This window comes from Centroberyx gerrardi, chromosome 1 (genome assembly GCF_048128805.1).
Source record: "Centroberyx gerrardi isolate f3 chromosome 1, fCenGer3.hap1.cur.20231027, whole genome shotgun sequence".
Taxonomy (NCBI): Eukaryota; Metazoa; Chordata; class Actinopteri; order Beryciformes; family Berycidae; genus Centroberyx; species Centroberyx gerrardi.
In genome coordinates, this window is record NC_135997.1 from 9,099,447 (window position 1) to 9,123,616 (window position 24,170).

General features: G+C 42.5%; 2 protein-coding genes across 2 annotated transcripts; one reads left to right on the top strand and one right to left on the bottom strand.

The window, feature by feature from the left end:
- Window positions 1-895: 895 nt before the first annotated feature.
- On the top strand, window positions 896-16,445 carry tmem39a (transmembrane protein 39A). Its single transcript, XM_071914995.2, has 9 exons — window positions 896-1,175; window positions 9,042-9,256; window positions 10,185-10,407; window positions 10,819-10,902; window positions 11,498-11,652; window positions 11,835-12,192; window positions 12,748-12,935; window positions 13,080-13,200; window positions 13,376-16,445. Exons 2-9 carry the CDS (start codon window positions 9,144-9,146, stop codon window positions 13,613-13,615), a joined length of 1,482 nt encoding a protein of 493 aa, XP_071771096.1. The 5' UTR covers window positions 896-1,175; window positions 9,042-9,143; the 3' UTR covers window positions 13,616-16,445.
- A 60-nt stretch (window positions 16,446-16,505) lies between these two features.
- Window positions 16,506-19,808, bottom strand: LOC139924091 (serine protease 23-like). Its single transcript, XM_071915023.2, has 2 exons — window positions 19,623-19,808; window positions 16,506-18,582 (listed from the first exon to the last, which is right to left on the bottom strand). The coding sequence occupies exons 1-2, from the start codon at window positions 19,646-19,648 to the stop codon at window positions 17,385-17,387; spliced, it is 1,224 nt and encodes a 407-aa protein (XP_071771124.2). The 5' UTR covers window positions 19,649-19,808; the 3' UTR covers window positions 16,506-17,384.
- Between the last annotated feature and the right edge of the window lie 4,362 nt (window positions 19,809-24,170).

The following is a 24,170-nucleotide window of genomic DNA, read 5'->3' on the forward strand; positions in this document are numbered from 1 at the left end:
TCAGTTCCTGTTTTCACATTTCACTTTCAGCTTTAGTTTTAACCTGGTGCCTTACAGTGTAGTGTGTGATAACTGTTGTTTCCTGTGGAAAAGATGCGACTTTGATAGTCTTAACAGTTTAACTACAAAATGGTGATAGTGTGCCAAATTAATCACTGGTATCAGTTTCATAGTCTATATCAGTAGAAGGAAATAGTGATACTGACAACTTGGAAATTATCTGCTTTGCTATTTAGTTAGTATCACTGGTTGATGAAGTGGGTGGGACTACAAGAGCCATGTTTTTTTGTCCATTGAGGAAGAATGATGGGATACATTGTATGTAAAAGCCTCATTATTTGTATACTTTCAAAAATGATTAAAGAATGACTTATTATAGTTTTTTTTCATAAGGGAAAATGAGAAAATACTGAGACATGGCTTGGAATATTTTGTATATATATCTTGACAGACAAAAAGTAAGTTTTGAATTAACTGATAAAAAAAGAGAAGGTAGGCTTTCTCCATTTACAATACAACCATGAATACAGTAGGCTATGTACCCAAGACTATAATTAAATTCACTAGATCATGTACTCATTTGACGGTTGTCCATATAATAAAGAATATGTAGCATATAGATTCGAGAGTAGGCAGGTTATTAATCTTAAAAAATAACCATCCATGAATATATGGCAAAATTGTAACAGTAGAACATGAATAAAAAATGTACTTAAGTCTTCGCAGTATAAAAAGTACAATAAACTAACATGAGTTATAAAAGTTTCTGGACTGCACATCAGTGTATTAAAAGCATAAAAGCAGAACTGACTCCAGGCCAGCGGTCTGCTTTGCCCAACTGCGACTGTGCAGCCGATAGTACAAGTCGCACGCTGATGACGCTCGAGTAGAGGAGGTGCAGGTTTGCCACGTCGGTCTCTGTGCAGTGCGTTACACTGTTGCTCATCCAGCCCAGGGGCTAAGTTTTAAACCCGTTTGTGTTTTAAATCGGAGTGAAAGCAGCACCGCAACACCGTCGGCGGCACCGCAGCTCGCCGCAGCAGAAGTGCAGTTGAGGATATCGAGGCTGGAAGGCGGAGAAATGCTCGCTGCTGTCTGGACTCGCCAGCCTGGAAGCCACACAACTGACTGATGCATCCTCGTTTAGTTCACCCTCCGTATGTTGTCGATGCTGTGTGAGTAGCGGTGGCTTATTGAAGCGTTTGAGCATGCTGTGTCTGATTCTGCAAGCTACCGGGTTACTTATCTCTTTAGTAAAGTGTGTTCCCAAGTTTTCCTGGTGTGGAAAATGACAGCGGTGCATGATGTCATGATCCAGACGGTAGCTTAAATGCATGCCTTAGCAAGCTTCTGCAAAACACCACATAGCTAACAAGTGTCTCCCAGAGAGCCACGCAACACTTCACAAAAAAGTTCAGGTCAACAAATGTGTTCGCGACAGCTTGATTTACGAGAACATCGCGACCCTTTTCCACTTTGTTGCTCGCTTTTACAAAATACTTAGAAGCAGTTTTGGGATGTGACGACTGGAAAAGTTTTTTAGCAAAGATACGTCGCAGGCTTTCCTTCCACAAGATGCCATGCCGTCCTGTCATCCCTCCATTGTAGTTTATTTGCTTTCAGTTCCTGTTTTCGCGTTTGACTTTCAACTTTTAGTTTTAACCTGGTGCCTTGCAGTGCAGTGTGTGATAACTGCTGTTTCCTGTGGAAAAGATGCGGCTTTGATAGTAAGTGCAACTACAAAATGGTGATAATGTGCTGAATTAATCACCACCATCAGTTTCCATAGGTTATATCAGTATAAGGAAATACTGATACCGAAAACTTGGATATTATCTGTCAATGGTTTCTATTTATAACTTATTAACCCCCTATGTGCCTGGGCGTTCACTTGGATCGGTGGATAGGGCTCTGCTGGTTATTCCTAGGTCTCGGCTAGTGACCAAAGGTGACCGGGCCTTTGCTGTTAGAGCCCCCAAACTGTGGAACAGTCTGCCTGTCGAGATCAGACAGGCGACATCTGTAGTGTCTTTTAAATCTCTTCTTAAAACATTCTTTTATCGGAAAGCTTTTATTAATGTTTGATATGTTGCTGTGTTTTATTATCCCACTTTTGACAGTCTATACTTTTGGGTAACTTCATTTTATTCCCCTCTGTTTCATGATCTCTGTTTGTTTTTCTTTTGTTTTTAATTGTTGTTTTTTAATTCTTTTTATTAAGCACTTTGTAACTTTGTTAAGAAAAGTGCTATATAAATAAAGTTTTATTATTATTATTATTTACGCTATTATTGGCTGATGAAGTGGGCGGGACTACAAAAGCCAGTTTTTTTTTTGCCCATTGAGGAAGAATGATTCGATACATTGTATATAAAGGCTACATTATTACTCCCTTGGTAAACCTATTGGTTTGGAGTAGTCCATGAAGTAATTGGTTTTTCGAGTTCAGTTACAGTTGACACAAGTTCAGAGGGAATTTTTCATAGTTTTTCTTTCTAGCCAATGCATTTAAAGTGTGGAGAGCTATCAAGGATGAATGTAGCATTCGGAGATGCTGCCATCTGTGGCAAGGATGTGTGTGTTTTGTGCTTATCACAGAGGCAGGAATTGCTGTTGTAAAAAGCATTTATCAATACACAGGATATGATCTTACTATCCCTTGTGCCATAATCCAAGGTGAGCATTCACATAGAGGCCCAATTCTAACAGAATGATATACTACCATGCAAATGAGTCCCTTAGCAAACATAAGGCTATAGTGTAATAAATCTGCAGCACCATAAGACGGGCAGCAACATTCACCAGCTGCCTACTGTAGCTTTCAGGCTGAGTGTAGCCAAGTCATTGGGGTTATCAAGATTATAAAAATAAGGTACAGTCTTGTTAATTAAGCCTGTTCTTATCTGCTGTGATTTTTTTCATAAATCCTCTTGGTCTGCAAACACAAAGACAAACCTGCCGCTGTTAAAGAAACAAAAGAACTGACGTAGTGTATGTAAGTAATTGGTCATTTGTCAACACTGTATTTTCCAATATCTAGCAGCACCAGCGGTCTTTGGCTTGTGATGCAAGAACAGAAAATGAAAGCACAGACTCAGTCAAGATGCCGTTCAGTTTTGTATATTGTAAAATAGATCAATGTGCAACAAAAGGTCTTTCATATCAATTTCAAACATGCATAAAATAGACTTCCTATTGCAGTCAACAGAAAAAGACTAAAGACAACATTTTGAGGATTTCAATTCAGAGTGAAGTCCTATTACAAAATAAGTTGGGCTTATAGCCTGTCAAACAAAAGGGAAGTATGCAAAATGTGCTTTGCTGGCAGAGTGACCTAGAATGCAGGACTCTTAAGGCCAACCATCCGTCATCATCAAGGTTCTAGACAAATACTTTAATTTTGTGTAAACATAAAACTCTTAATAAAACAATCCAGTCTACTTAATCAAAATAACCAAACAGTTCTGTTACAGGACTAGGCTACACAGTGTGTTGAGATGAATCAAAACAAGTGGAAATAGTAAAACTACGCAAAGACTAAACGCCACCAAAGCGATCTAAAAAGTGCGGGCCGAGCAAAACAAATATAAAGTGGGCCATCATTTACTGAGTGTGCCCCTATTGCACACTCAGCCGTCCTGAATCGTCCCGCCCAAGGTTTGCATATAAGGTTTTTCTTGGGATTTTTTCTTCACTGAGGGTCTGAGGCTGCTGGTGCCGGGTAGACTAGGATCGGCTTGGTAGGATAGGTAGGTCTTTTATGTCATTTCAACATACTAATTTGTGTCTTGTATTTTGTTTTATTTTGTTGCATACTGTATTGCATCATTTTATTTCGGTAGGCTTGTTCTCTGTGAAGTCCATGCTTGTGATGAAGGGCTAGCCTATATGAATAAACTTGACTTGATCTCACAATGTTCCACATTATCAAGGGAGTTATCAAACATCTCAGAGTATGAAATTGAAATTTTTGAGAGTGACACAAATCTGGCCCTTCTTTGAAGCACAAGAATAAAAGCTAGTTATGAACATTTCTAATTTATGTAAGTACTCATACCTTCACAGGAATTAAGGACAGGCTGAGGCGTCCTAACTCAGTAAAAATTGCCAACCGATAGTGTTTTGGGACAAATAAGCGTTCAGGATGTGAAACATAACTACTTGGACAGCTAGAATTACAAATAACAGTTCAGTAATTTAAATCCATATCAAGTGTTCACAATTGAAGAACGTCAGTAGTTGATTGTTATTTTTTATATTGATAATATTTTTATACCCCATATAATCCATAATTCAATTTGGTGATGATAGTAACTGTCCTAATAACTGCTAATGTTGTGCTGAAGCTGGCAGGGCGTCACCATGTTATGCCTGAGCCTACAAAATGATGGTCAGTGTGGTCTCATACCATCACAGTTAGCTGTGTTATATTGACTGTGTTTTACATTATTAATTTAATGAACGTTAAAACATTCTGATAATCACTTCATGTAGACATTATCCCTAGAATCTGTCTACATGAAGTGACTGTCTCTGCAAACACCTCCTGCAGATTGTTGTCCAGCGTGAACTTAAGCAGGGAAACTGCACTTATACAGTTCTGAAACTAGGTTGCCGTAGATCAGTGACAGCTCCGGTTGTAATCGTGACTCTCCGAGCGTCGGATAGGGTTTGACAGTAGCCAGCAGGGCTGCCAGTGGGAAGGCCTTGGGATGGTCCTTGAAGTAATCGCTCTGCAGCTAGGTGGCAGCGGTGATATGATCTATCGCTCCTCTGCAGACGATCAGGTCACACACCTCTGGGGGGATAATGCTCTTGAATCAGTTTATATGCCACTTTGACTATATATGACGAATACATAGGGTATAATGTTATCAGTGCTTAGCAAAATGTAGCCTATTTTTTGTTCCATGATGCAGCAGATCATGGCCTAATCCAAGTGATAGAGTTCATTACCTTATATGCCTGTTTTTGGCATTCTTCACTGTATCTGCCTCTTCTGCCGTCTGTGGCAGAGCGCTGCTCCACGAGAGAGGGCACCGACTCCCACACCTTAAATATGGCATCAGTGAATGTGGTGATGGCCTTTTGTGCTTTGACAGTGTGAGTGTTTCTGACTGCAGGTGTGCAAACAGAAAATCCACACGCAACAGGATATGGTGTGACAGGTTGAGGTTGAGGAAGAGGAACACTTCCTCGTCCTTGAGCATCTTTGTAAATCCCCCGGCCTCTGTGAAAGTCCTGGGACTTCTGTATTGTCTGTGTTGTCATGCCCCCTCAAGTTCAAAAGCACCACAGAACCTGATACAGGCAATCAACGTCGTTAAACTACGTTGATTGTTGTCAACCTCCCTGTTCTGCTTCTTGATGTTAATATGATAGGCCTCATCTAGCTGGGTGGCAATGTTAGCTGTAATAGCTCTACCTAATGTGGACAATTTCAATGATGCCTCAATGTGTGCTTTGCTAACCTCATGTTTCTTCACTCTTTCCAAAGCAAAACTTTTCCTCTGCTTCATTGCCCCGATTTTAGTCCACAACTTCCCTTCCCAGAACTGAAGGGAAGGTTAGGGAAACAAAAGGCTGTGCTGCAAATGGGACAGCCACTTAGACACAACTTTTCCTAATACCAGCTCCTTGAAAACACTGGTATAGACACATACTCTCCATTAGTCACTGGACTGTTGCTGGATGTTTATGTCGGGCTTATACGGGCCAAGTCGCTTGATGTGGAGCTTTTCTTGTTGGTTTAGCTTCTCGAATTATGTATTTACCATAGCTTTCACACTGTCCGGTGCTAACGCTGCAGTTGTCATTTTAGCTATGAGGTAAATAGACTTTAGTGGCAGATGTCACTCTGTTGTTTTGGCGTCAAAATAAGTAGTCAGTGTGCATCTGTGCCCCATAAGGCCTTTTAGGTGCTAGCTGAGGTGCACTTATTCTCCCAACTGCTGGGGTGTAACATAATTCAATACTAGGAGCAGCACTGCAATTCCTGGCAAGATGGCGCACTGAGGACACAATTTTTTGTGCCTAAGGGACTTTTGTTCCTTCAGTAAGGCCTGTCAGTCAGCGGCCTCCTACAAGGCTGACATTCAGCAGCACGCCTCGTTCTGCAAAGAGCCAAGTGATGAACACTCTGCTCCACATGAGTCCTGAGCCAGTGAAAAAGCCACAGACTACACACTTTGCTTGTGAAATCTTAAAAAAACAAATTCCAAAAGTTTGTAACATGATTTTAGGCACAAAACCTTGCATTTTAGTGAAAGCGTGGGGTGAAAAACCTCATATGACTTGATATATGATTTGATTTGGAGATATGTGAGCTGCAGTTAGCTGGCTAGCTAGCTAAGCTAGTAGCTAAAGTTTTGGATAAGTGTCGGTAATTCACATGAGTTTTTTGGTGTATCACTAGCTATAGTAATTATGAGAACACACTTCATATTCTGTCACTGCTGAAATATTAACAATTCAAGTAGCATTGGCCTGCCGGACTGCATTTCACAATGAGTCTTCAAAGGCAGCAGGAACAAAATGATACTAACTACATGCTGCTAAACAATAAGCGCAGTGACACCTTAAGCCTCTCAGGAAGCCAAGCGAGAGCAGGTAGCTGCCAGGCAGCTTAAACAATGTTAGACAACACCAGATGCCTGACAGGAAGCAAAGCAACACAGGACAGTCTGTCAGCCTTGGCCTCAACTCTGAATAGGCGGATAACTCTGTGATAAAGTCAGCATAGAGAAATGTAAGAGATGTATGTGCATTTTTTTGTCACAAGATGCCGATGGAATGTCAACAGGACACAAACTACTGCTTTCTTTCTTTCTTTCTTTTTTCTTTTTAATTCATTGCACTATAGATTAGAGCCAATGTCCTTTTTAAAGGAAAATTCCACCCTTGGATACGCTTACCATGTCATACATCATCCATCGGTGATGTTAATGCAACCCAGGACTTAATTTGTGATAAAGTGTTGTAATTTACCTTTTTTGTTGTACCCACTTTCCTTCAATCTGGCTCATCTACTTTTACTTCAGTTAATGATTTCCTACATTTCCCAGGATGTCTTTCGACAACCTCCAGAGAACAGGCATGAACCTTTTCATTTAGCTGTGGGTTGCACATGACTGGAGTAAATTTAGCTTAATATTGGATATTGGCTATTTTCTCAAATTTTGAAACCAGTGGTAAATTGTTCTGTCTCTTCTAGTAACCACACATATATTCGTAAATGTTTGCTTTACAAGGTATTGAAGGTGGACAAAATAAATATCCGCTTGTGGAAGCAGAAGTGCTGAAGAGATGGAACAGCACTGCTAAACAACTACAGATGTGATAACAACTCTCCTCTTCTTCTGAGACTGTATTCATTCATTTTTTACCCTTGACGTTATATATTAGCCAGTTTGCAAACTATGGGTGCCTAGCACAAGACTGCCACCCAGTATTATATGTTTGCTGTACCATTTAAAGATTTTGAAACTCAAGATGCCTTTTGATATAGTTGATATATTTACGAGCACAAGAGTTGCATTCTTTCTTTCCTGAGGCTGAATGTTGGCATGGGGGAGTTCAGATGTGCAGCTGTCTCTATCTCTTAGATAATGGGAGGTTAGGAGTCCTTGGAGAATAATGAGTGTTTGTGACCAGAAAAGAAGGAGTTCACCTTTTTCTTAAAGTGTACATTTAACAATTATTATTGGTTGGCATAAGGAAGAAGTAACCTTTAACCAGTGGTAGTAATAGAAATTACCTTTTATTATCATAAATTCAACACTATAAAATTCTGTGTATTCCCCTCAGAGTTGAGTTTCTTAGCTCCCAAACTGCAGCTTGACTAAACTGTCGAGCGATAGTTAGGGGCCGACCAGCTCTGCTGTCCCTTTTGCACACCGGTCCAGTCCCATGCAAAACAACACCGACTACACTTGGACTATTACTGGAGCCAATAGTCCTCATGGTGGCGTTACAGGAATCAATCAAAATGTAAAACTTTAAAAACCTCTTAATCAGCAGTACATGCAACAGACCTTTTAATTTTCACAGTGACACTGTCAACGTGACGAAACTGTGCTTCACTACAACCTGTAGTCACTTTTGAGTCTATTCACTGTGATTTGATCAAAAACTGTAAAACTTTTTAAACCTAACTCCTCCCACATTTTACGTTCAACTGACACCAGACTTGCTGCACAGCATCTTCAGACTGTATAGGTTACCATGGTGATCTACAATGGTTAATAGTGAGACTGAAAAGCCAGGGTTAAGCCCAAAATTGGCTCGCTAACACTCGTTTCGTGAGACAGGGCCCTGGTTCCATTTGTATACTTCTCATGTGTTCATATGCTCAAAAAAAAAAAAAAAAAAGAAAGTGCACTATCATCTAATTGCAGGGACTGGAAAAAAATATATAATAATATAATGTGAAGGTGATATTTAACTTTAAAAAAGACAAATGGAGCATGATTAATGTAGGAGACACTTAAATGAAAACAGTCCAGGATGAGTTATATACATTTTTGATGGTGAATTATTGGTCAAATGCCACACTGACAGCAAAAACAAATGCCCCAAAAGGAAACTAGACAAATCATGAAATGACAAATTCAACTGTTAATATATTAAAGAGAGAACACAGTTGTGCTAAGAGCAGGGCAAATATATTGACTTTATAATAATCAAATTAAAAAAACTTGTTTGGGGCACCGCACACAATGCTCTAATAGGCCAGCCGGCATTAGTTCTTCCTCTCTTAAATACCTTTATATTATAACTTCACTTCACTTGTGTTTTACACATTAGTTGCTGCATAGTGTAAGTAAATTCCTATGGTAAATACCTCTGGCTAGATTTATTGGCTAATTATACTTAAAGAGGCCTCAGGATGTTTGGGTATAGTGTTGTAAATGTTGACTCAGGTTTGTTGGTCTTTTTTTTTATTTCTCCCTAATGTGTGTGTGTGTGTGTGTGTGTGTGTGTGTGTGTGTGTGTGTGTTTTCATGTACTAACTCGGTGCTCTCTGTTTGTATCTTCTCCAGTGGTCTGGGTGTGTTCGGTGGCTCATTGAGGAGAAGGGGGAGGAGTCCCAGTGGCTGTTGGTTGGTGGGCAGAGTCCGTGGTTGCCACGGTAACTGGCGACCATGCCAGGAGGTCGCAGGGGTCCCAGCAGACAGCAGCTAAGTCGCTCTGCTCTGCCGTCCCTGCAGACTCTGGTTGGAGGCAACCTCAGCAATGGCACAGGCCTCAGGAACAGGTATACACACACACACACACACACACGCACAGCCTCTGCAACATGTGGTTGGGCAAAACATGCATATCATTCTGTGTCGTGACAAGCCTGGAGTATCAGACTTCAAGTAGTTAAGACTGTGGTTGGTGGTTAAAGGCTTGTATTAGTGTCATCAGGTTTTTTGCTCATCTCCAGATGGTAGCAATAACTTCCCATCTTTCCTGCAACATCATAAGTGTCATCTGTTGCCTTGGCTGAAAAACTGAACTGAAATGGTCTTGCATAGTAACTCCCAATTCCTCCAAACTGCTTGTAAAACGCCCTCAATTTCAAGTTCTCTATCATTGTCACAATAATACTGCCACTTTGTTGACTGCTTGGATGGAAATTGTTTCAGAAACCGAATTCAGCCACGCCCCAAATAATACTGAAATAATGTCAGCTTTGTCATTTCTAGAAGTTGACCATAATGCAGTCTTAACTGTTGGTAACTCTGGAACCTCCCCATGCAAACCACTTCCTCTGAAAAACACAAATGTTTTGCAGTGATGGCATACCAACGCAGGCACAAACCGAAGACCTTTTCATCAGATTAGATTCGTTTTAGATGCATATTTGAGCTATATAAGACGGCATGAAGAGCCGACATTTTGTCTAAGTAAAGACAAACATGATTTTGATGAAAAGACTTTGAGGCGGGTGTCCTCCTTTTTATAAAAACTGGCAGCAGGGTGTCTTGATGGGGATGTTTCAGTAAGTCACTGACTGGTTTTGGCTGACATTTACTCTAAATAAGAGATTGGTGATTGGTCTAATAGGTATTAGGTTTACACTTAATACTGCAGCCAGGTTTTAGAAACAGAAAACAGTAATGATACTCTATTCTAACTGATTTTGTCTGTGTGTGTGTGTGTATTGACTGTGTGTGTGTGACTGTGCCTTCTTTCAGGAGCAGTAACTCGGTGGGTCTGTCCGCCCCGCCTCTCTCGGCCCTCATCACTCCGGAGCCTGTCCGTCACTCGAGGATCCCTGAGCTGCCGTTGGACAGTAGTCTGCTCTTTGAGTTCCTGCTCTTTCTTTATTTGCTGGTGGCCTTGTTTGTCCAGTACATAAACATCTACAGGACAGTCTGGTGGTACCCCTACAGCCACCCTGCTGCCTCTACCTCGCTCGTGAGCACACACACACACACACACACGTCACTGCTGTAGTTATGAAGATGTCCTGTTTACTTGCATTCATTCCCTTTCCCTTGACATTAACGATCACAAGTAAATGCCTGACCTAGATTCTAACACTAACCCTAAACTTTAACCCTAACCCTAAAATACATTTTGGCAAAAAATGTCCTTTCAAGTCCTTTTTCAGCAATGGACCTCTGAACCTCATTCTTATGTTCCACGTTTTCCACCTCTACCTCATGATAGTTCACAAATTTCGGTCTGTCTATTTAGAACGTCTAGGCTCACAACATGATAGATTTTGATTGAACATGTTTAGTTCTGACTTTAGATGGTACAGAAACAGCACAATGCTAAATTGTCTTCTTCATGGGAAAACTAATGATAACTGTGTCCCTGCAGAACTTCCATCTGATGGACTACCACCTGGCTATCTTCATCACAGTCATGTTGGCCAGGAGACTCGTTTGGACTATAGTTTCAGAGGTAAACACACCGACACACACAGACCTGTATGTACATACCACATGAACATATGCCATTTGGTGGATGCTTTTATTTGAAGAGCCTTATAGTGCCATGAGTGTATACATTTTTAGCATGGGTGGCCCCAGTGGGAAATGAACCCATTCACTTTTTTTTTCATCTATTTCCAATTATTGGTAAACATATTATTATATTATTCCATCGGCATAAGTTTCCTCTGACAATATTTTGGTGTTACACTTGTTCAAACTGAAAGGTTTAATAAACATAAAGAAAGTGACTCACTTAACCACAATTCAGCCACAGGACTAGTTTTTATATATTGTCAGAATCTGCTTTGTTCGCGTTTGTTTATTTTGAGGAAGTGTGATTTTGAGACCTGTTCCGCCATACGATGGCAGTGAATGGAGAGAGAAAAAAACGCAATTCTCCAATCCCCTCTCATGGAGCACAGGAGCAACCGATAAATAACCGCCGATTTTGGGGCTTATATCATGGCCAGGAAGCCACACAACCCAAGGTACTAGCAAAGTTCAACATCACTTCAAGCTACAGAATCTCTAACCGTGAGCGCTTCTGCCATGTGTCCACCCAGGTGTCTCAGAGCGGCGGAGGATCGCTGGTCCGCTATGTGGTTCTGATTGCAGCCCGGCTCAGCCTGCTCACCCTGTGTGGCTGGGTGCTCTGCTGGACCCTGGTCAACCTCTGCAAGAACCACTCTGTCCTCAACCTCCTTTTCCTGGGATACCCGTGAGTCTTTCACACACACACCCCCTTCCTCTCAATCCCACCAAACACACACACACACTGTACACACACATACGCAGAGCCAACACACACCGCCCCCCCGTAGAAGTCATGGCCCGCCCCCTTGCCCACCTCGAACCAAACATCTCATTGCTCCGTTTCTCTGTCCTCACTCTCCCTCCCAGGTTCGGCGTGTACGTCCCGCTCTGCTGTTTCCACCAGGAGGGAGGTAAGAGCCAAACGGCGCCGGTTGACTGCGATTACCCAGCCGACCACCAGCAGACCGACCTGACGGAGGCTCCGTTCTTTCGGCCGCGCGACTTCCTCTTCCTGTTGCGAGAGAACCTCCGAGAGCAGTTCGCCAGCCCCCCCCACACGCCCACGCACACCTGCCCCCCTCACACACACTCGCACACGCCGGAGCTGATTCGCGCCGAGGTGGAGGAGCTGAAGAGTGACTTCAACCGACGAATCAAGGAAGTGCTGTTCAACTCGCTGTTCAGCGCTTACTACGTAGCCTTCTTGCCTCTCTGCTTCGTCAAGGTCAGTATCTCTCACTTCATCTTTTTCCGGATTTCAGTTTGAATGGGCACGCAACTCCTATTCATTTCCTACAAAGTTTCGTATTTGTTTTTTTTCTCCCCAGACCCAATCATTTCATTACCCTTCATTAGTGCTGAAACAATTACTTGATTCATCGATTAGTTGATCAGCAGAAAATTAAGTATAATTTAATTGTTTTAGTCATTTTTCAAGTAAAATACCGAACATTTACTGGTTCTAACTTCACAAATGCTAAGATTTGCTTGCTTTTCTTAGTATCAGTGTATCAATATAAAATGAATACTTCGCCGTTTTTTGGCTGTTATTCAAGCAATTTTAAGAATATTTTGGGTTCTGCTTTTGTCATTATTTTTGACATTTTATAAACTAAATAATTTATCGACCAATCTAAAAAATAATCGATAGATTAATCGATAATGAAAATAATCGTTAGTTCCAGCCCTACCCTTCATGTTGCCTACACCTTGTACTCGTGTTTGTTTTTGTGTGTGTGTGTGACTTTACCTATCTCTAACACACTCTTTACTCCCATAGAGTACCCAGTACTATGACATGCGCTGGTCGTGTGAGCATCTGATCATGGTGTGGATCAATGCGTTTGTGATGCTGATGAGCCAGCTGCTGCCCCCCAGCTACTGCGACCTGCTTCATCGCTCGGCAGCACACTTGGGCCGCTGGCAAAAACTAGAGCACGGCTCCTACAGCAATGCGCCTCAGCATGTGTGAGTGGCCCTTTGTGCACACATTCATACACACAGGTCACACACACACACACGAGTATAAAATCACACTCTCACACATGTCTATGAATGTGTGGTGTTTTTTTCTTAGTATCTGTAACAAAGCTGTGTTTATGTGTTTTGCAGGTGGTCAGAAAGTACCATTTGGCCTCAGGGGGTGTTGGTACGACACAGCCGCTGTCTATACAAGGCAGTAGGGCCCTATAATGTGGCACTGCCCTCCGATGTTTCCCATGCAAGGTTTTATGTGAGTAACTGTGCATGTTTGTGCTTTAGAACATATTGAGAGCAGATGTAAACTATAAAATCTTCACTTAGAAGTACATCAAATGTTTTATTTGTGGCTTTCTATCTATTTTGTAGTTCGTTCTTTTTGTAGTTCTTCCAATCTGACCCTCTCTTCTTGTCTTTGGGTGTTTTAGTTCCTGTTCCACAAGCCATTGCGGATCCTTAACCTGTTGATCTGGATTGAGTCCAGTGTGGTCCTGTACCAGTTATACTCTCTGCTGCGCTCTGAGCGCTGGAACCACACCCTCTCCCTGGGCCTTATTCTCTTCTGCAACTACTATGTCCTTTTTAAACTGCTCCGAGACCGCATTGTCCTAGGCAAAGCCTACTCCTACCCGCTCTCCTCCAACAGCTTGGGGCTCAAGTCACAATAAAGGCACCCGATGGTTCCCCACTACCTGCCCCTCACCTGAGAACTCTGGACGTCAAGGGGAGATGGGTGAAGGCTTGATAAAGTGGAAGCAGCAGGCCAGGGGAGATGCTTAGTGCTGATGCTTGGAGGGTGAGGGACAGACTGTGAACTCATAATTGTGTTTTGATACGGTTCTATTTTTCATGCAATGTTTATATATACCTATTTAAAGAATATTTTTATTTTGTATACTATTTCGAGTTACGCCGGGCATTACCACGCTGACAACATCAGTATGTTGTGTTATGTTGTTGCTAGGCGACAGGAAAGTCAGGGAATGCCAGGAGGTGACTTCCGCCAAAGATGTTTTAAAGTGCAGATGGCCAATCACGGACTAGATTTGGCTTCTGTCAGTCTGTTAGATCGTTTGCACACCTAGTCATCCACAGAAGAGATTCAGAGCAGAGGAAGGAGTCGTGCCTAGATGCTGATCCATGATCAGATTATTCTACTTTGAGGCCCTCAAAGCTTAAATCTGGAACCAGTGACATTGATACAGCTGTTTGGGGTAGCAGGGTGGTTTGAACGTCAGCATTGCAGGTTTTCATAGCAGCAATTAATGCTAACCCATTAGGGCTGTAAATAATGGTTACTGCTCTTAACATTTTCAACACGTTTTTACTCCAATTTGAAGCAGGGCCTCAACGTGTGGTTTTAACCATCAGGTCGGATAAAATAAAATCTCTGACTCTAGATCAGTTTGTAGAAACAACACCTTAGGTACTCCTATCCACTGCCTCTGTAGAGAATGCTGTATTCTTCCTCATTCATTTTGTTACTGTATTTTAGTACGAGTATCTGCTTTTTTCACAGCAGTGGCTACCAAGAAGGCAGTTACAGCACCCGTCTTTACAAAGTTACAACATGTGAGAAGGCATTGGTTTCAGGCCAGATGTATGTCACTGGCATCCTTAAACTCAAAGCATCCACTTGGAATAATGTTAAATGCAATTCGACCCAGTTTCTCACCTCGTGTTATACCCCTGCCCTGGTTGTGGACACTTCAACGTGTAACTTTTGAAGGACATCTGCTGTAGCTAGGTGATGAATAGAGTTAACTCTCTGCCTGTTACTGATGTCTGTTCATGTATGGGCATGGCCATGTTGAAATTTTCTTCCTATGATGTAGCCCTATGACGCATTTGTTTTCCTTAAGGTCATCCAATCACTGTTTATTTTATTTAATCTCTGTGCCTGAATGCTAAAACCATAACAGAATTGACAACCATATCACATCAGGTCCACCTTTTTTATGGATTGGATGCAGACAACATAATGAATGTGGCTAATAGAGATGTCTGTTGGTACGTCCCAGGACTCGTACCCTTCTCCCCCTACAAGTATGTACTTGTCAGCACGCCCTCATATGGATTTGACAGCACAGGATTTCCATTAATAGCATTTTCACCAATGCTTTGCTTTCATTTCCATGGGTGAGTGCAGAATTAAGGGTGAAAACAACTGGAGGGGAAATACTGTATGTCACGTCATTACCAATACTTGTATTCTCAGTTACCAGAATGGTGTTACAAACAGGTTGCCTTGCATATGTGTTGCCTTTTTTGTTTAGTCACACTTCATGTGCATCTTTAAAATTTCAAGTGGTTTCCTCTCCTTTGTGCCTCCCCTCCTTCACCTTATGCTAATCTGCAGACAGTGGATAAATTGAGCTAATATTAAGGAGTAATGTCAGGGCTGTAATCAGGACACAGTATTCAGATATAAATTGATACAATTTGAACAGAAAAAAAGCCTTTTTGTTAGGAGGTGATGAGAAAATCTGAGAATCAATATTTTCTGCGCTGTCCTGAATTCAACATCGATTGCTTCAGTTCAGTTGTGTGAGTGTAGGTGAGGAGGAGGAGGAAACTACTTTTGAGATGAACCCAAGTGTACGTCTGGGTCACCGGTGCTACACAGTGCCTCGGCTGAAGTGTAAGGAATCTCGGATATGTTCAAAGTGCCATACATGTGCCCATTCTTCTGCTCTGTTTGTAAACTCAGCCCTAAATCAACTCCTTGGTTCCCCTTACATACTTGTGGAGATCTGAGTGAGTTTGGTCATTTTCCACTTGAATGTAGCAAACTTTGCAAGTCAATGGTGCTGTTGAATTAGCATGTTTTTGTAGTCGGTGGCATGGACCATCATTTTAGCACATCAGTGAAATAGTCAATTTGGAATGGTCATTGTGTTATATCATCTTTAACTTGCCCACATCTCCATTAGATAGCAAGGGGGACAGCTTATGGGGTTGGTTTAGATCCAGCTTCTCTGTCAGTTCTCAGTTGAATCTGAAGTCTTTCCTCAAATGACTCCCATCTTCTCTCCTTTCTTCTGAAATTACATTGTTTGGTGGAACCCATAAGTTCACTTCTGAAGTAGAGGATGGAGAGTTGGCTTTGGAAAGACTTGAGACTCGCCCGCCTCTTGCCTGTGGCCACAGTTCTCCACATTAACCTGAAGTGTACTTGCTCCTACTCTAATACTCCTAATCTACTCTTGGGGAAAGGATCAAAGCTGTTACATCAAAGCAAAAATTAGTGCAGAGTAGTTAATGCGTGTACCCTTCATGATAAAAGTTGTAGAATTGAAATGCAGGGTTTGTTTTCTACGTGCCATATCCCAGGATGCAGTGTGGACTCCTGGTTGATCCTGTTATGGAATGTGTGGGTGCTTGAGACGTCATGGGAGCTGGTCCTCATATTTCAGCTTTTTACAGTGTTCAGTTTTCCCACTGCATTTCTGAAAATGCATTTGACATCTGAAACAATAAAAATGGTGTTAAAACAAACATATGTGTGTGTATGTGCATAAAATATGGTGTAAGAGAAGAAATAAGTGACACGGTTGCTTATTTCAAAGCATATATTTCATAAATTGCGCCAGAGTCTCCCATTTCTTAAACACAAATAATACAATTATGCAAATGTTAAACAATGGAGAATGTAAAAAGTGCTTACGTAGGCCTAGGCCAAGATGGGATAAAATGTTCACTGCCGGTTTGTCATCGTGGACACCTGCAGTGTTATGTCTTTCCCACCAGAGGGAGCTAAGCGTTAATGATTAAGTACAACATTCAAAGAAATGTGCTTCATAGAACAGATCGTCGTTAACCTTGGTAAGAGTCATCTGCATTCATCTGCATCCATGTAAAACAAATGGAATGTTTTGCCACAACAGTGTAAGTTAGCTGACAGAATATACTATGCACATAGATATGCTATGTCCAGTGAGAGGAAATACATTAGAGTTTGGAGAGAAAGAATTGGCACCTTTGGCAGCTGACAGTTGTACATTCATCCACAAAAAATAACAATCGTTTACAGTAGAAATTCTTCAAGAGTTTTAACAGTGCAATCTTTAGTATTAGCACAATGAAGAGGCTATAATGCAAAGTAAAACAGTTCTACTCTGCCCCTGTCCTGCTCCTTGTAGTCCTGCTGAGTCCTGTAAAAAGACGTGAGCTAATTGTTTTCCCAATCTGTATGGATACAACTGAAAGTTCAATATTGTTGAAATGTGTTAGTGAACATGCACTACTAATTTGTAAATGAAATGAAGAAGCTTGCCCCCTTTTATACTATACACTGTCACTACTGGCTTTGTGTCTGTCATGTCTGTGTCAATGTCTGTATTTACATTGTTGGTGTCGGTGTCTCTTTATGGTGGCAACAAACAAATTTTGACCTATTTATGTTGATGACATCCTCACTCCTCCCCGCCTTCCCCTTCACCCCTCTCGGCAGTCCACATAGTTTCCTTTTATCCAATAGCAGATCTGGGCGTATTTGAGAGGGGTGATTCTCACTGCTACATTAAACTCCTGGGACGTCCCTTGTCGCTCCACCCACTGATGCCCAGAAAACACACCTATCACCTTCCGCTCCCAGCGCCGGCGCCGCCCGTCCCACATGCGGGCGTAGACCCCTGACCCGCTGGCGCCGGGCTGCGCGTCACAGTGCTGGTACAGCAGGTCTGACGTCTCCTCGCCGGCCCGACAGAACCGGTACACCAGCTGGCCCGGACGGTCATTATCGAACCCTGAGAACTGGACCCGCTGACCGGGCAGCCGCTGAGCCGGGGGGCTGACTCCCAACTTCATGTGGCGCCGCTTGTGGGGCTTCTTGAGTTCAAGGAGAGCGTAGTCATAGTCCATCCCGATGTCATTGGCGTTCCCTTTGATCCATCCTTTGGGCACGTGGGTGCGCTTGGCTCTGATCCACTGGAACTTCATTCTGTCGTTGGATGGAGGGGAGTAAGGAGCGGGGCCACCTTCAACGTGATTGGTGAAGTTGGAGGGAAGGGAAGAGGACTGTGCGTCTCGTTGCTTGGGTTTTAAAAACCCAACACGGAGCTTCTGGGCTCCTTTCACATAGTTCTTCCCGTCATGAACACAGTGGGCGGCCGTGAGAACGTGGCGGTCTCCCACCAAGGTGCCGGAACACCCAGTGGACAGTTTGACAGCCACTGAGAACGGATATTTAAGCAAGAAGTTCTGCCCGGCAATGCTAAAACGCCCATCATGGCCAAAGATCTGTCGTTTCCGCCTGACGTGTGACCGCTGAGCCTTTCCAGGGGCACCTGAGGAATAGGCGGGGCTGGTGTTAGGGCTGGGGTTGTAGCCATAGATGCCAATGGCGGTCTCAGTGAGTTGTCCGTTTGAATGGAGCGTCTCGTAGGCCAGGAGACGCCGCAGGTCCCAGTAGCTCGGGGGCGGGGCTTTCTTGTGGCACTCTGGGTCACAGGGGGAAGTGACGTCAAGGCGGGCTGGGGTCAGGAAGTGTGGGGCTGGTCGGTCCTCCGTCTGCTGGGGAAGGACCACAGGGACGCGCTGGAGCATCCACTGGGGGCGGGAGGATGAGGAGGAAGAAGAGGAAAAAACAGGGGGAAGGAAGAGGAGAAATAGGAGGGGGAGGATGGAGGTAAACCTGGGGGAGGAGAGGAGGACAGAGCAGGTGAGACAGCTAGGCATCATTGAACTACTTTCCTTGAAAGATGGGGTGTAAATTCCCGACCCCTAATTCTTTGGTGATTCTGTGCTTTAGCCAGTCTCTCCCTCAGACCCTGCATTTCTGCCAAAACACAAGGGACTGTGGTTCTACGAAACGTGACCGGATGTCTGGGCCTTCGTACAGTCAGCATGAAAACATTCCCATTCCTAAAACCAGCCAGCGTTGTGTATTTATAACTAATAGCAGGGGGGTTGAGCGAGGTTACTTCAGATATTTCAACTTAAGAATTTTTTTTTTATCTACAATGGAATTTGCCAGCTGTAAACTTCCACTGTTTTTGATACTAGAAATATGACCGACAGAGAGCAAAGATCAGGTCAGAGGCTCTGATGGAAAATTCCTGAAGTGGCCTGAAAGCTTGGTCTTATAAGTGTGGTTGAATCACATTTCATTACACTGGCTCTATATCGTTTCTAAATGAGTAAGGGATCATACAAGTCATATTTTTGTGACAGCTCAACCATACTGCAACAAATCAAACAATTTTCTTCATTTCTACTTCTTTGGTGCTCTCTCTCTCTCTCTCTCTCTCTCTCTCTCTCTCTCTCTCTCTCTCCTTATCCGCCTACATAAACTGGTATACAACATTAGAACTCATTTTACCAACATTTGTAGGCTGACATCAATATTTATAATGGAAATTCAACAGCAAGTAGGCTACTATCAAATTTATGTTAAATTGAAGATGGGTTCTTTTAAGGGAAAAAAAACAAAACAAACAGAATTAATGCTTTTCTCAAAATATAATAATTTAAATATTTTGTTTGTTAATATTGCTAGTTGTGTGCCTTATAATGATCACCATCCTGAAGTCATACATCACTGAAACGGTAGCCAATGCAGCCTAAATGTGCCATTGCTTCGTCTTCTACAAGTTTCCCCGTGCTTTGCAGATTCCCGTATCTGCAAAGCCCTCCGTTACGCACAGATAACCTAACCCAACACAGCTGACTTACCGAGAGAGCGCAGCCCAGGAGCGCATGGCTTTACTTCTGCAGGTGAACCGGTGAGCAGACAGGGGAAATACTGGGGAAACCCCCCTTCAAAGCAGCAGAGAACAGAAACAAACAGGGCTGAGACTGGTAAACTCCTCTGCTGAAGTGAGAGAGCGCTCTTCTCGCGCTCTTCCCTCAGGAACTGACTCCTTTAGTTATTCCGTGAAAGGTTGGAGCAATCCAGCAGCAGCCAGGCCGATAGCGGTGGAGAGGAGCGTCACTTTGAATCATGGTGTGTTGGTGGAGGTGGGTTCCTCCTGTCTGTCTGTCTGTCTGTCTCTGAGCTGTTTGACAGACAGTGCTAGGTCTGCCTCCTAGGGTCTGCAGTGCGAGCACACATCCGACCCCAGCACGGTCATGTGACAGATACAGCAGCAACTTAACTGTAAACCTGTTGCACATCATCTGTTTTGAGGCTGCTCCTTTCTGTTCAGTGCAGTAGAAGAAGACCGTTTGTGACTGTCCAGTTTAAAATGATGATTATGGTTGAGGGCCAAATATAGTTAATGCCATCTGTGTTTTGTGATTTATTTCCAAGCATTTGTTGGAATGTCTGCAGTTTGTGTCAAGGCAAATTTTGATGCACCTTTTGTAACTGAAATTTCATATTCCAATATTGAGGAGGAATATCCCTGTAAAAAAAAATCCCTGTAATGTTCCTATAACATTCCTATAGGGACTTATGGTTTGTCTTTACTCATTAGTAAGTTTAGTGACCTTATCATAGTTTATTGTTTTGATTTCTTTTTAATCTCCTATAGTGTCACTATAATATTCCTATAATATTCTCATATATATATATAGACATATAGTTTGTCTGTGGTACACAATAATGAGTTTAAGTTACCTTATCATAGTTTTATATATTTATAGTGTAAGTATAATATTCCTTATAGTGTGTTTGTGGTACTCAGTAGTGACCTTATGATATTTTAACTCAATAGTGAGTCTAGTGGCTATGGTATTTTTTCATCTCCTATGGTATCTCTATAATATTCCTATAGGGATTTAAAGTGTGTCTGTGGTAATCAATATGTAGTGACTTTATCATACTTTATAGTATTTTATCTCGTATGGTATCACTCTGATATTCCTACAGGGACGTTTTTGTGATATTTTAGTGTCTTTCTAAACTTTATTACAGGATGAGATCTTTTTCGTACGGGTAGACAGAAACCCACAGAACAAATGTACAGTCACTTGAACTCTGTCCCAGGACACAACAGCTGGACTGTGAAGTGTGATGCCCATCCAAAAGTGAGTCCATGGGGAGGAGAAGAAAGGAAATGAGAAGAGAAGGATATAAAAGGGCAGCGTGAGGGCAGAGAGGATGATGAAAAATAATGGTGTGTGTGTGTGTGTGTGTGTGTGTGTGTGTGTGTGTCTATGTTTGCGTGTGTTTGAGAAAAAGATAGAAACGCACACATCATGACCTACTCATCACACAAACACACACACCCACTGACCTTCATCCATCCACAGCCCCATGCCTCTCTCTCACACACACACACACACAAACATACACATATACAGTATACACACAATGCTGCCAAACAAATGATTATTATGGAATACCCATTACATGGTGTTTTGCCCAGACACACTGGGGTTAAGAGCCTCATTACCCTGGCATCATAAAGACTGGATTTACAAAGACTGTACTGTTTGTTTATTTCACATCCCATACCAGAATCTTTTCCAATGAAGAAACATACATGACATTTGCTGACTACAGTTACATGTGTTTCGATTTGAGCTGCAGCGCTGGCCCCTAACTTTCCTCTCCTTTGTATGCACAGAAAGACACTAAGGGAGCCGTGCATATGGGACAGTAGGGGAATGTGGAAGAGCTCTTGAGCTACTTGTCATGACTTGCTATGTAGTTCAGTGGGTGGAGTGTGGCAAGAATACTGCCAGGGTCAGATGTTTGACTTCCACTGTGGTACCACCCATGCTGAAAATGCGCAAGCGGTTGGTAGATATTATGCCATGTAATGATTTCATTATGAATAACGGCCACCAGAAAGAGAGGGAGAAAGGAGAGAGAGAGAGAGAGAGAGAGAGAGGAATTGGGACTCATGCATGGCTGGATGGTTAACGAACCCCCACCCATTCCCGTTGTACAGCAAGGGATCGTCATAAATGTAGCCATTGATGAGCTGACCTGGACTTCAAAATAAAAACAAAATGTAAACGTAAATATCATTGGATTCTGGTGCAGTGGATGTAAAATTTGTGCAGGGCTTTTAAAGAACCGAGGGCCAAATATTATTTCTGCAAAAGATGAAATTCAATTGGATTCTATTGGAGGTCTTCTGTGACTGATTATAGATCGGCACCTTTGCCAGGACACAGGGTGGACCTGCTGGCTCATCAAACACTACTGTGAATGTCCCACCACCCCACCCATCTCGCAACACAAATTTACAATCAACACACACGCAACTCTCTGTCTCTCTCTCTCTCTCTCTCTCTCTCTCTCTCTCTGTCTCTCTCTCTTTCTCAGGAACTGTATCTGGGGCAGACGGTTCTGCCAACTAAGCCTCTCATCTCCCTCTTGTCCACTTAACTCTGATCAGCTCCACAGTCTGGGCAGCCAGTGCAGGTTTTTGCCATTGAACTGAACGCAGATTTACCTGTGGTTTCATAGCTAGTTGGTAGAAATTCTCCCCAGATATGTTTTATTATTCATATCGTTCCAACAAATCAATATCAACTCCCTGACAGTTATCTCTTCTGGACAAGTATGCATTTGCACATACTTAAAATGTGACTATGGAGCACAGTGGCTAAAGTGAAGGGAAAGGAAGAATCTGGAATGTCTTTTTTTTTTTCTTCCGCAGGACAGTAGGGTGGGATGCCCCGTTTGGCCGATGTATGGGTGCTAATAAGGGAGAAATTTCTGTTTGTTTTGAATTGTTATGAAAGGGCTCATTTGTTTGGCTATGTCCACTGTTGTCATGGAAACCCGCATTCCCCAGAGTACTGCTCATGTTCATTGTTTTTTTCCTCCTCCTCTCCTCTCCTCCTCTCGCTTCTGGCCACAGACACAATCAAGCAAGTGTGGATGGCCTTGCATATCGGAATTCACACACACACACACACACACACACACACACACACACACACACGCACACTTCACTCACCCTTTCTCTCTTTTGTCTTTTTCTGTCTCCGTGCCTCTCGGTCTCTCCCTTCTTATTTGAATCGTCTCTCCCATCCTGGACCTCTTGCTTGTCCTTCCATTCCTTTTCCCTAGTGGCCATGAAACAGCTGTTTGGCAAAACTAGATTACCACAGAGGTCTTCTGAGAGGTTATTTACTGTGAAATGTAGAGGAATGCAAACTTGAAGGCAAGCCAGTTTGAAACCCAAAGCAAAGCCAATAGAAAGACAATAGAGCTGTTGGTGCAGCAGCTAGCACATTGTGACAAATAACTTTCAATTCCCTATCTCAAAGATGGTACAAGTCTTTGCTCAGCTTCAGTCAGAGGAAAATTCCACCCTTGAATATTCCTGCACTGTTATAATCAATGTGTTGCTCAATGTATTCCAGGAGTTATTTTGTGATGATAAGTTGTTATTTACTTTTTTGGCGTACCCACTTTCCCTCAGCCTGCCTCGTCTGCTTCTACTTCACTTAGTGATTTCCTATATTTCCCAGAATGTCTTTGCAGAACCTCCAGACAACATGCCTGAACTTGTTGTTGTGTAGTTGGGTAAGAGCAATAGCGATAGTAATAGCGACGATAGCATAGTAACAGAAACAACAGCTTTTCAACTTGAGAAACTCAAACACAACACGTCTTGTGGCTGCATTGCATTATGGTCTATTGAAGCTGCTGTTTGTGGAGAAATTGGTCTCTCTTCCTCTTCTACGATGGATTTCTCCCTGTATGATTGTTGAACATTTGTGCAAAATGGTGAGTCTAGAAAGAAGCCCTTGTTCTTTGATTCTGATGGACTAAACCAAAACCTGATGTTTGATTATTTTGATTTTTCTATTAAACTCCATTGTAGCTGGACTGGAAATATCTTTTTATGGCCAGTTATCTGTGGGAATAAGCAAAAAACACAACAAAATGGGCCCAGAAATGCAAGGTAAATCACTAATAGCTTTTAACAGTGTTAAAGTGTTTAAGTGTGGACTTCTCCTTTAAGGAGTCAGGTCTTTAGGTCTAAAGGAATGGTAGTTAAACTCCCTGACTGACGTCAATTATTCTAGTGGCCACAGGAAGTTTCTCAGAAAGAAGGATTTACTTTATTGTTCATTATATCTCCACACCCAGTCATTCATACAATCTCTTTCAAGTGGTCAGATAAAGGAAGCAAAACTAACACAATGAATAGGGAATCAGAATGGGAAGCAGCACACAAACTAGTCTTCAGTCGGTCCACTACAGTTCTTTCACTCCCTCAGCATCCTCCTGTCCTGACAAATGCTCTTGATGACTGAGCAGCTCTAAATAATTGTAGCCTACAGGAAAAGGATTTTGCACCGTGACTATGG

What these genes read in the sequence shown, in the direction of transcription:
- LOC139924091 (XM_071915023.2), bottom strand. Translation starts at nt 19,648, where the DNA reads ATGCGCTCCTGGGCTGCGCTCTCTCG. An exon ending in TCCTGGGCTGCGCTCTCTCG is followed by an intron (nt 18,583 to 19,622) that starts GTAAGTCAGCTG and finishes CTCCTCCCCCAG; the next exon opens with GTTTACCTCCATCCTCCCCC.
- tmem39a (XM_071914995.2), top strand. Translation starts at nt 9,144, where the DNA reads ATGCCAGGAGGTCGCAGGGGTCCCAGCAGACAGCAGCTAAGTCGCTCT. An exon ending in GGCACAGGCCTCAGGAACAG is followed by an intron (nt 9,257 to 10,184) that starts GTATACACACAC and finishes GCCTTCTTTCAG; the next exon opens with GAGCAGTAACTCGGTGGGTC. An exon ending in TTTCCCATGCAAGGTTTTAT is followed by an intron (nt 13,201 to 13,375) that starts GTGAGTAACTGT and finishes TGGGTGTTTTAG; the next exon opens with TTCCTGTTCCACAAGCCATT.